The sequence below is a fragment of the Humulus lupulus genome, chromosome 3, assembly GCF_963169125.1.
Source record: "Humulus lupulus chromosome 3, drHumLupu1.1, whole genome shotgun sequence".
NCBI classification, from domain to species: domain Eukaryota; kingdom Viridiplantae; phylum Streptophyta; class Magnoliopsida; order Rosales; family Cannabaceae; genus Humulus; species Humulus lupulus.
In genome coordinates this window covers 266,018,675-266,030,355 of record NC_084795.1, presented here as the reverse complement: position 1 = coordinate 266,030,355, position 11,681 = coordinate 266,018,675, and the positions used below count along the sequence as shown (strand labels likewise).

Here is an 11,681-nt window from a genome sequence, read left to right as displayed (position 1 = left end):
GTATTTTAAGCACATTATTATAATTTTACTTTAACAATCACCATATCCAATTGTATTTCTTATATAGAGTTGTAATATAGGTTTCTATTATATTACATTGAAATATAATATTCTCTAACAGGCTAAATGATGGACTTTCTTAGATGGAAGATATCCATCCTCCTACTATGGACATTTGTAATCTTAATATAATACAATATCTTTTGACCAAAATAAATAAATAAATTAATTAATAACAAATTATATTCACATCATTGTACGTAAAAAATATAAAAAAAATGTGTGCAATTTGAGTTTGTTCCAATTATTACTTATTTTTTTTAAAAATTACTAATAAAGATAAAAATCTATTTTAAATTTAATAATGAATGATTGTTAAATATGATCCGGTATAAATTAATGAAGGAAAAAGAAATGTTATTATCATTAAAGAGAAGAAGAAAACCATATGTTATTATTGTAAATATTTTGATATGTACGCATTTTTTATACCAAAACATTACCCGCATTTATGTGTCAAATTTTTTTACATAAGTCCCACTAAGGTTAAATTATGTTGAGACATAAGTGTGAGTAATGTATTCATTTGTCAAATACGTACAGTGCTACGAGGTAAATTTTCCTAGTCAGAATTTGGGTTTAAACCCGAAATCCGAAGCCCAATCCAAAGCCCATATTAAAAAAAACATAAAACTACTACTATTCCATGGCAGCATTTTTTTTCTAGGGCATTCGTTTTAACTTTTAAATCTCTCCTCTCACTTCACTCACACAGCCCCTCCTCTCAGTACCCGGTCGACCCCAACCTCTCCCTCAAGTTCTACTCGTCGGACTGGCCTTTCGGATCCCTCTCTCTCCTCGGCGGCGTCGCCGGTGTTCTCTCTCAGTAGCAAGCTGCCTTACAGATCAAGTGAGTTGTATATATCATTACAAAGTAGTCATTTTTTTTTGTGTCCATTCCTGAACTTTGAAAATGAGTATTATAACGAGTTTTAGAAAGCTCAAGATTTAATCAAAGGCTTACGATTCAGGTTCGAAAAATGCTTCTGTACCTTCATTTTACTTAAAATGTGCATTTTAGCAAGATGGAATTCTTTGTCTCGTGTATATTTTTGAAGAGGAATAGCAAGAAATAGCAGTTGATGCAGAGAGGAATATTGGTGAACTGATCATTTTGCTGCAAAACTTTATATAAAGTCAGTTTCAGATCAATTTGTGTACAGTTTTATAATACAAACGCATTATTGATATTTTGTTGGTTCCGTTGAAATAAACAGAGAAAATTTCAAGTCTGTTATGAAAATGGAAAAATGGAAGTCGGAGTAGTTGGTAGATTAATGCTTTATTAGTGCTTGTTTATGTTTTGGTTGATGATCTTTTCTACTTTTTCTAATGAGATATTGCATTCAGGTTTGAGCTGAGCAAATATACATTGCCCATCCATGACGGTATGTTAATTTTGCTATGAGAACTATTTTCTAGTATATGTATATTTGGTGCTTAATTTCAATGTTAATGTTCCAGATCGGGAGAATTTTCAAAGATGAAGCAAGCGAAGAGAAAGGAGAGCGGGCCAGGATGGTGAGTTTTCTGTTCATAGTACATTAATGGCCATTTATATGCTGATAACTTATATTTGAAGTATAAGCTTGGGTTTTTCTCAGTTATATTGTGACAAATGCATATATATTGAATAAAGTTTAGGATTTTTTGCTTGTTTTTTACTTCAACATTCTAAACTTCTTACTTGTGGACTTTAGTTTAAAGTTATATTTACAAAGCTTTTCTTTGAACTTCGTACTTGTGGACTTAAACAACGATGATAAATTTTTTACAAGTTTTTTCTCTTACTGCTTTATATTGTTTTTTAATTTTTTTTATTTCAGGCATCATTTATTGGTGCAATGGCAATTGCTGACTTGGTCAAGACAACCTTGGGGCCAAAGGGAATGGTAAAGACATTTTTTTTCCTTCACAAGCAAATTCTTATTGTTTTGACATATATTGAATTAAAGAATGCTTATAATAACGCCACTTGGTTCCCATGAACCCAACTCTAAGATTTTTTTTTCCAAAATAATATGTGCAGGATAAAATTTTACAATCAACTGGCAGGGGACATGAAGTTACTGTTACCAATGATGGTGCTACCATTTTAAAGTCCCTGCACATTGACAATGCTGCTGCTAAAGTCCTAGTTGGTATCCTTGCAATTGGTTTTTGCAGTAGTTTTGCTGCTTAGTAGGTTATCTTATTATTAAATGATTTTTCCTCGAGGAAAAAAAGTTATACATGGGAATGTTAGCAAGTTAATAATTATTAATTGTCTTTTACTACACTGCGGACCAACTTTGTTGAATTAAATAGTTGCTATATGTGTATAGTGATCCTTAATATAGGATTCAGACATTTCAAAAGTACAAGATGATGAAGTTGGTGATGGTACAACCTCTGTTGTTGTTTTGGCTGGGGAGCTTCTAAGGGAAGCAGAAAAGCTGGTTAATGCAAAAATTCACCCTATGACCATCATATCAGGTTTTTATATTATATATGAATGATCCTAGCAATTTAATTAATTTTATAATGTCACATGTAGTATAACTCTGCATTGCAAAGATTCATCCCATGTTTATCATATCTTGTTTCTTTTTTATTTTACATACGGATGATTCTTGTCTTTTAATAAATTGTACAACTACAATGTGACTTACAAATCTGTATTTTTGTTGTTTAGGTTTTCGGATGGCATCTGAATGTGCTCGTAATGCTTTGCTGAAGAAGGTTGTTGATAACAAGACGGATTCTGGTAATATTTTCTTTTCTAACCTGTACTTTTATTATTATTATTTGCATTTGGTGGATTATCTCGCTCGTTGTATTCTTAAATAAAGTTTGTTTGAAAAAAACTTAATGAACTTAACAAGACGGATTCTGGTAATATTTTCTTTTCTACCCTGTACTTTTATTATTATTTGCATTTGGTGGATTATCTCGCTCATCATATTCTTAAATAAAGTTTGTTTGAAAAAAACTTAATGAACTTCTAATTTGATATTCTAGGCACATGATGTTTGCATACTCAATTATATATGGCTTCTTAATTTTGAATCGGGTTTTGTAATTGTTTTGGAGTTCATTTTCTGGAAGCCTTTATGGTGTAGCATATCTAAGGATGAAATTGCTGGATTTTGCAGAGAAATTCAAATCTGACTTAATGAAGATTGCAATGACTACTTTGAGCTCCAAAATTCTTTCACAGGATAAGGAACATTTCGGTAAACTTGCTGTGGATGCTGTACTACGTCTTAAGGTAATTAATGACATCGAGTAGTTTCCTGATGGTGTGTGTGCTTTTTGCTTTTTATAACTTTTTTGAACACAAACAACTATGCATGTATTTTATCATCTCTGTATTTTATTGCGTTGGTTTCACATTTATGCATGTAATTTGGCCATGAGCATAAGCTACCTATGTTCAACTTTCTGTCTGTATTGTTTGACAAGGCTTTTGTCAATGACAGGGAAGCACCAACTTAGAGTCCATTCAAATCATAAAGAAGCCTGGTGGATCACTGAAGGATTCCTTTTTAGATGAAGGGTATGTTATATTGAACTTGTTTTGTTTGTTGCAGTTAGTCAACATAGCACATTGAAATGTTTATACCTTTACAACACCTCTGGCATAAAATTTTCTTTTGGTTGGAGTAAGCATTCTATTCCAGGATAAAAGTTAAGTACGTTGGAAGTGTTTCCAAATTTTTTGTAAACTTCTGTTCTATTGAAGTATTTGATTATTTTTTGAGGCTTTTAATGTTCTATCCAAAATTTATTTACTGTTTGCTCACTGCAGTATTTTTTTCTAATGTACTCTGTTATGCTTGCTCAGATTTATTCTTGACAAGAAAATAGGTATTGGGCAACCAAAACGCATAGAAAATGCAAAGATTTTAGTTGCAAATACTGCTATGGACACAGACAAAGTCAAGATTTATGGGGCACGTGTTCGTGTTGATTCGATGTCAAGGGTTGCTGAAATTGAAGGAGCTGAGAAAGATAAGATGAGAGAAAAGGTCCAAAAGATTATAGCTCATGGCATAAACTGTTTCGTCAACAGACAGTTGATATACAATTTCCCAGAGGAGCTCTTTGCAGATGCTGGAATACTTGCAATTGAGCATGCTGATTTTGACGGCATTGAACGGCTAGCATTAGTAACTGGTGGTGAAATTGCATCAACCTTTGACAATCCAGAGTCAGTTAAGCTTGGACACTGCAAGCTCATTGAGGAAATCATGATTGGTGAAGACAAGTTGATCCATTTTTCTGGTGTTGATTTGGGTCAGGCATGTACAATAGTGTTGAGAGGTGCAAGGTATTTGCAGAACATTTCTTGTATTTTTGACACTACTGATTTGTTTGTTGAGCTTTGCACTAACTGTGATGTGATACTTCTTTTGTTAAGTCACATACATCTGCAATATCTTATTCTGTTTCCAGTAACGATATTTTACTAGTAATCCCCTATTTTTCCTCACATGACCAGAACACTCCAATATGACTGGCTATAATAAAGCACCTAGAACTTATTCTTGGTTAATTGATTGGTTTGTGTGATGCCGTTTATTGAAAACATATTTTTCTTATTAATATTGGAATTCTTTTATATTTCATTGTATCATGTTACCATGTCTCTGCTCTTGAATTCAGCTTTTGCTTAATTTTCATCTAGATGTTACAAAATGATATGTTTGTGTGCTTTTGGCAGCCATCACGTGCTCGATGAGGCAGAAAGGTCTCTGCATGATGCCTTGTGCGTGCTGTCCCAGACAGTCAATGACAGCAGAGTTTTGCTAGGAGGTGGATGGCCTGAGATGATTATGGCAAAAGAAGTAGATGAGCTGGCCAAGAAGACTCCCGGAAAGAAGTCTCACGCAATTGAAGCTTTCTCACGGGCACTCTTGGCCATCCCGACTATCATTGCAGACAATGCTGGTTTGGATAGCGCCGAGTTGGTTGCTCAACTTCGTGCAGAGCACCAGAAAGAAGGATGCAATGCTGGAATTGACGTCATCACTGGATCTGTAAGTAAATTCTTCATTTTATTATTTTTGAAGAGGCGTGATAGAGAATATCTAATGTAATTGTAGTCAAAATATGATTTCAAGGGGCAATAAACTGATTTTGAAAAATCACAGGTTGGCAACATGGCGGAATTGGGAATTTCAGAAGCATTCAAAGTGAAGCAGGCGGTATTGCTTTCTGCAACAGAGGCTGCAGAGATGATTCTTAGAGTCGATGAAATCATAACGTGTGCACCGCGGAGAAGAGAAGACAGAATGTAGAGTGTCTATTATCGCTGGGAAAGAACATTTGTTTTTTCAATGTTCTGTTTTTTCAATGTTCTGTCTTTCTCTTAGCATGTGTTTTTATGACTTGGTGTGTTATATCGACACTAGATCAGGGAAGAAAGTTTTGTTGGCTTGTTTTGTTTCCCCACTCCTTTTTAGACGATTTTTATTAATGCAGGGCTTCTTTTGTCGTCTTTTTTATGCTTGTTTTTCGTTTTTCATAGATTGTATCACTTTTGAGATTGAAATGGAAAAGATGAGACTATAGAATGCATTTGGGATCCCGCTTTATATGTATTATACATTGTAGTATTATATTGAGTTGCCTATTAACTTGTTTTTACATATAAATACACAACATTTTAATAAAAGTCAATATTAAACCTAAAGCTATTTGAGATTTTTGCCTCATGAACTAGGATCTCGTTAAATTTTTTTTTCGAACTATAATTTAAAGAATAAATAGGATTTTATCCTGAACTATTACCACTACCAAATCGTGTTCTTTTAATTCAAAATTTTAAAATTTAAACATGAATATTAAAAGGAAAAGATAAAAAAATATTAAACTAAAAATTCGGTTTAAATTAAATTAAATCATACAAAATTAAAAAATCAAATAGATAAAAAACAAACTTATGTCAAAATTTTATTTTATTTTCTTTCACCTTCTCTCACTTTTGCACTAATAAAACAATCTTAATAACACTTAGTCAATTTATCACAACAAAAATTCAACCAAAAAAAATTATCAGAATATATACAAATAAAAATTTCATTCTCTCAAATTCATACACATTTTCATATGATATTAACAACATAACAAAAAATCTAGATTTTCTATTCTTTTTCTCACACTTTTGCACCATTCAAATCTCCTAGGACACTCAACAAATGAGAGAGAAGAGAAGATATATGAGATGGGTAGGGAAATGGAGAGATGCAGAAGGAAAACATAGGTGACACCAAAGCTGAATGTCGTCGGGGAACTTGCATGAGCCCAGCCTGTCAATGATGTCGCTACCCAGCCAACTTCAAGCTCACTCAGAGATGCACGCTCAACACCTAAGCCAATTTTTTGTCACCATCAATTTTTTTTTTAATTTCAATTGATTTTTAATTTAATGATTTTTTTTCTTTTTTTTTTTAATATTCAAAAAATTATTTAACTTTAAAATTTTAAAATTCGGGGGGCACGATTTGGTAATGGTAATAGTTCGAGGGCAAAAATCTTATTTATTCTTTAAATTATAAACGAGGCATTGACGTGGCAATAACACATCGGCACTCAAATTGCCACATCACCATTTTGTTAGTGAAAATAGGCGGAAGTCCCACATTTCAGTAACGTGAATAATTCACGGGGAATTTTTAACAGGTTGAAAAATCTGAGGGGCATGATTTGGATTGGTAATAGTTTTTTTTTTTTTTTTAGGGGGGGGGGGGGGGGGGGGAATCCTAATAAATACTATTTTAAAATAGGCTATTTAGGATCTTTGCCCATTGAACTATGACTTATACATTATCGTGCCCCTGATTTTTTCGGGCCGATAAAAATTACCCTCGAATTATTCACAGTATTGTATAGCGGAGCTTTCGTCCAATTTTATCCAATGTGGCTAACGACATGGTGACGTGGCTCTTTGCTTACTGATGTGTCTTGGCCATATCAGCGCCATATATGTATTTTAACACAAAAATTAATAAATCATAATTTATAAAAAAAATTAGTTTTGTTAGATTTGATTTGATTTAATTTAAATTATTTTTAGTGTAATGATTTGTTTTAAATTTATTAATTTTTTTTATAAAAAAAGAGTTTTTTAATTTTTTTAAATTACACATGTGGTGCTGACGTGGCCAAGACACATCAGCAAACAAAGAGCCAGTCAACACGTCGTTAGCCACATTGGACAAATTGGGCGGAAGTCCCACTTTACAACACTGTGAATAGTTCGGAAGGAATATTTAACAGCAAAAAAAAAAAAAATCTGAAGGCACAATAATATATAAGTCATAATTTAGAGGATAAAAATCCTAAATAGCCTTTAAGATATGCTATACAATTAAATATAATACTATATTATACAATACGACCCATCACACACCCATAAGAAAAAAAACACCTTATCTTTAAAAGAATTAGCATTACTATTTTTATTAATAGGTATATTATGGAAATTTCTTTAGTGCGGGTATCGAAAACATCCGCACTGATGTTGGGATAGACATGTTATTATAGTCACAGGTGTATTGTATATTTTTTGTTTTCTTTTCTCAACACTGTGAATGGATTTTTTTTTTTTTGGGCATGTTAAGATTAGTAATTTGTTAGTCCTACTGATTATTGTTGTAACAATCAGCTGTGCTGGGTATTTTGGTTTTTTTATTATTTTTATTTTTTATTTAGCCTATTTATACTAGGCTTTGACTCTTTTTATGTAAGAAGCATTTAATGATATTCAATAAAGAAAAACCTCTTTTCCTTTCTAATATGGTATTAGGCGCAACCCCATTTTCAAGCTTTCTTTGAACCCTAACAATGGCAAGAACAAGATCCACCGGTCACAAGACCCCAAACGTCCCTATACCACAAAACTCTGCTACTTCTTCTTCTATTCCGATGACTCCACCTCCAATTCCGACTGCTGCTACTGCCGGTCTTTCTGATTCTTCAACTTCGACCACCGACATCAATGGAGGAAACGTCACTGCAGCAAACCGATTTGCTCCTCTGCAACCAATAGATCGACCTTCCCAAGATGATCCAAACCCTTACCATTTGGGAACAAGAGATCTCACTAATTTTGTCATTGTTCCTTCCCCACTCACAACTCAAGAAAATTTCCAATCTTGGAAACGAGCTGCCTCCATCTCCATCAATGCCAAGAACAAAACTGCCTTCATTGATGGTTCTCTTCCCCGACCCCCTGCCAATGACCCCAACCACTCGGCCTGGGAGCAGTGCAATAACATGGTCAAGGCTTGGCTTCTTCAGTTGGTGTCCAAAGAAATAGGAGCAAGCATCATGTACAAAGATCGGGCTGTTGATAAGTGGAATGATCTCCATGTAAGAGTCAATCAAAGCAATGGACCACAGATTTTCCAGCTCAAGACCTATGTTTAAAGTCTCAAACAAGGTGATAACAATGTCAACACTTACTTTACCCAACTCACTGCTTTCTGGGGTGAGCTTCAAGAATATCAACCTTGCACTCCTTGCACTTGTGGTTGTTCCTGTGGAGCCATGCCTAAACTTCATGATAACTACACAAGAGATCAAATCATTCAATTTTCTAACTGGTCTCAATGAATCATATAGTCAGATTCAGGCTCAAATCTTGTTATGTGACCCCCTTCCTTCACTTCATAAGGTGTTTTCTATGGTTGTACAAGAAGAAAGACAAAGATCTCTAGGTCTCAACCCTACTCCCATCATTGTTGCATCCCCTATTTCATCATCGGTTCCTAGTCAAACACATATTCAAGAACCAAGAAGCCACACCCTTCTTGCTCTCACTTCCATAAATCGAGCCACTTGGCTGACAAGTGCTACTTTCTCCATGGATTCCCACCCGAATATGGTGCCAAAAGAAAGTTTGAAGAAATCGCCAAGCCTACGGTGAATCAAGCTCAAGCTTCATCTTCTTCAACTCCTGCTTGCTTGCTCAACTCACAATGCCAATTGAGCCAACAACTCATATCCTTATTGAGTCAACAACTTCAACATCAACCTTTCATAAGTAATCCCACTAAACCTTCAACTTCTCAAGTTTCTGGTAACCATCTCTATCCCTCTACTTGGACTATGGACAGTGGTGCTACTCACCATGTGTGCATAACCTTAGTTGTTTTTCTTCATTCAATGATACATTAGTTGCTAATGTTGTCACTCTTCCTAATGGCCATCATATTAGGATCAACAAAACTGGCACTGTAAAACTAAATGCTCATATGACATTGATCAATGTTCTTTATATACCTGAGTTTCGATTCAACTTAGTCTCGATTAATGCCTTTCTCATAGACACCAATTTTTCAATTTTTTTTCACATCTTCATGTTGTTTTCTTCAGGTTCCTTTTCAAATTTCAAAGATTGGGATTGCTAGAAGACATGGAAACCTCTACTTACTTGAACAACACAACAAGTTCACTCATTCTTACTGTTCTACTGTTACTCATAAATCTTGTACCAATGAAGACCAATGGCATTATTGCCTAGGTCACCCATCAATGTTAACAACAAATTTTATGGATAAAAGTGTCTCTTTTTTCTACTCACAACTCTCATACTCAGCATTGTTCTATTTTCCATTTAGCTAAACAAAAGCGCTTACCTTTCACTTCTCCTAATAACATGGTTGTTTCTGCTTTTAATTTAATTCATGTAGATATTTGGGGTCATTTTCATGTTCTAAGCATAGAAGGCTACAAGTATTTCCTTACTATTGTAGATGATCATACTAGATATACATGGATTTTTTTTTTACTTAAGGCAGAATCTGATGCTCAAACTATTAACCCACAATTTTTTTCTTATGTTTCTACTCAATATTCATCTACAATAAAAAGTATTTGCACTGATAATGCTAAAGAACTGAAAATCTCTAGTATTTTTTTTGCCACAAAAGGTGTTCAATACTTCCAGTCTTGTGTTGATAGACCACAACAAAATTTTGTTGTAGAAAGAAAACATCAATACATCTTAAATGTGGCTCAGACACTTTTATTTCAGCCCCATCTCTCTCTGTCTTATTGGAGCTATGTAGTGAACATGACTGTTTATCTTACAAACATAATACCATCATCTCTACTTAAGCATAAAACTTCATTTGAGTTACTTTATAAATCCATACCTTCTTATGCACATCTAAGGAGTTTTGGTTGTCTTGCTTATGCCTTAACTTTGGATAGACATAGACATAAATTTTATCCTCGTTCTCAAGCATGCATCTTTATTGGTTATCATGCTGGTATGAAAGCTTATACTTTGCTAAATATTCACACTCAACAATTTTTTCATTCTCGTGATGTTATCTTCAATGAGTAGATTTTTCCTTTAAAAAACTCACAATCTGCTACTATAATTGATAATATTTTTTCTCACAATTTGCTTACGCTTGCAGATTTTGCCTCTTTAGATGAAACTACACGACCTCATGATACCAAGCTTTCATCACAATCAGTTGCTACTTCTTCAAAACAAGCTACAACCGAGACACCAATACCAGCTCATACTTCAAAAGGTATAACAACCGAGACATGCCGAAGCAATACCAACTTCTAAATTGGCCAGACCTCTTCTTCATCCAAAACATTTAGAAAATTATACTTGTGCCTTTGATAATGTCACTGTTGGGGTTTTATGCCCTAATTAAGACCCAATTTCTTTGTAATCTCATTTATTATCAATAAAAGAATAGAAATTATTTTTTGACTAGGTCAATCACTTTGCTCACATATTTTATTTTCATGATTATTTGTCTAATATAAAATTCTATTAAATCCTGAGAATATAGCCAATCATTTTCATAGGGACGTAATCACAGTGTAATATAAATATCATTATATGTTCAAAATAAGTTAATCCTAAGATTAGTCAGTGCACATGATTTACATTGACTTGCCAATCTACAATATGATCTACTTACACATTATAGTGTTATGTTCTTTCCAGAATATTAGCAAAGTAGATAAGATCAGATGTATTTTTTACATCGGACTGGACCGATATTGACAGTAGATAGGATAAGTAAAACATACATTTATTATCTATTCTAGTCATATCATATAGTTGACCATATGTCAATTCAATCTCAATTCTGAGTGGTTATTATTCTAACTGATTGTATTATTTGAGTTCTTTGACTTGTTCGTTACCAGCTTACCCTACAGACTAGCCCATACTTACATTTGGGAACTCGGTAGTATAATTGAGTGGGAGTGTTAATCATAGATATGAACATCTATAGCTTCTGATGAAGAAGTGAAACGATGGTTTCATTTTAGTTTGGTTCAAGGTGCTAAAAGATAGAGATCTTATTTTAGTAATTAATATTAGTTTACTGAAATATCATTTACAAGGAACTAAGTGTTTTAAGGGTAAAATACAATGAGGGGTAAAACAATATTTTAGTCTCATCTCATTGTAGACTGTCTATAGATGATTGAGTGACAATTATGGTTGTAACAATGGATAATTAATAACATATCTATATTTCTTATAGAGTGTTCTATGAGTTCAAGAGTGCAATTCTCAGTATTTAGTGGGGTCACAAGGAATTAATAACTTAGTAAATTTATTTGTTAGATTTATGATAACTTATTGGAGC

At 33.6% G+C, this 11,681-nt stretch overlaps 2 protein-coding genes across 2 annotated transcripts; both read left to right on the top strand.

Annotated features, from left to right (window-relative positions):
- Window positions 1–725: 725 nt before the first annotated feature.
- On the top strand, window positions 726–5,632 carry LOC133824063 (T-complex protein 1 subunit beta). Its single transcript, XM_062256924.1, has 12 exons — window positions 726–910; window positions 1,411–1,448; window positions 1,525–1,581; window positions 1,887–1,952; window positions 2,090–2,201; window positions 2,407–2,535; window positions 2,735–2,806; window positions 3,195–3,310; window positions 3,522–3,598; window positions 3,887–4,372; window positions 4,766–5,081; window positions 5,196–5,632. The coding sequence occupies exons 2-12, from the start codon at window positions 1,443–1,445 to the stop codon at window positions 5,340–5,342; spliced, it is 1,584 nt and encodes a 527-aa protein (XP_062112908.1). The 5' UTR covers window positions 726–910; window positions 1,411–1,442; the 3' UTR covers window positions 5,343–5,632.
- A 2,139-nt stretch (window positions 5,633–7,771) lies between these two features.
- On the top strand, window positions 7,772–10,783 carry LOC133824061 (uncharacterized). The gene is made up of 2 exons (XM_062256923.1): window positions 7,772–9,127; window positions 9,424–10,783. Exon 1 carries the CDS (start codon window positions 7,891–7,893, stop codon window positions 8,473–8,475), a length of 585 nt encoding a protein of 194 aa, XP_062112907.1. The 5' UTR covers window positions 7,772–7,890; the 3' UTR covers window positions 8,476–9,127; window positions 9,424–10,783.
- Window positions 10,784–11,681: the final 898 nt, after the last annotated feature.

What these genes read in the sequence shown, in the direction of transcription:
- LOC133824063 (XM_062256924.1), top strand. An exon ending in ATGCTGTACTACGTCTTAAG is followed by an intron (nt 3,311 to 3,521) that starts GTAATTAATGAC and finishes TGTCAATGACAG; the next exon opens with GGAAGCACCAACTTAGAGTC. An exon ending in ATAGTGTTGAGAGGTGCAAG is followed by an intron (nt 4,373 to 4,765) that starts GTATTTGCAGAA and finishes TGCTTTTGGCAG; the next exon opens with CCATCACGTGCTCGATGAGG.
- LOC133824061 (XM_062256923.1), top strand. Translation starts at nt 7,891, where the DNA reads ATGGCAAGAACAAGATCCACCGGTCACAAGACCCCAAACGTCCCTATA.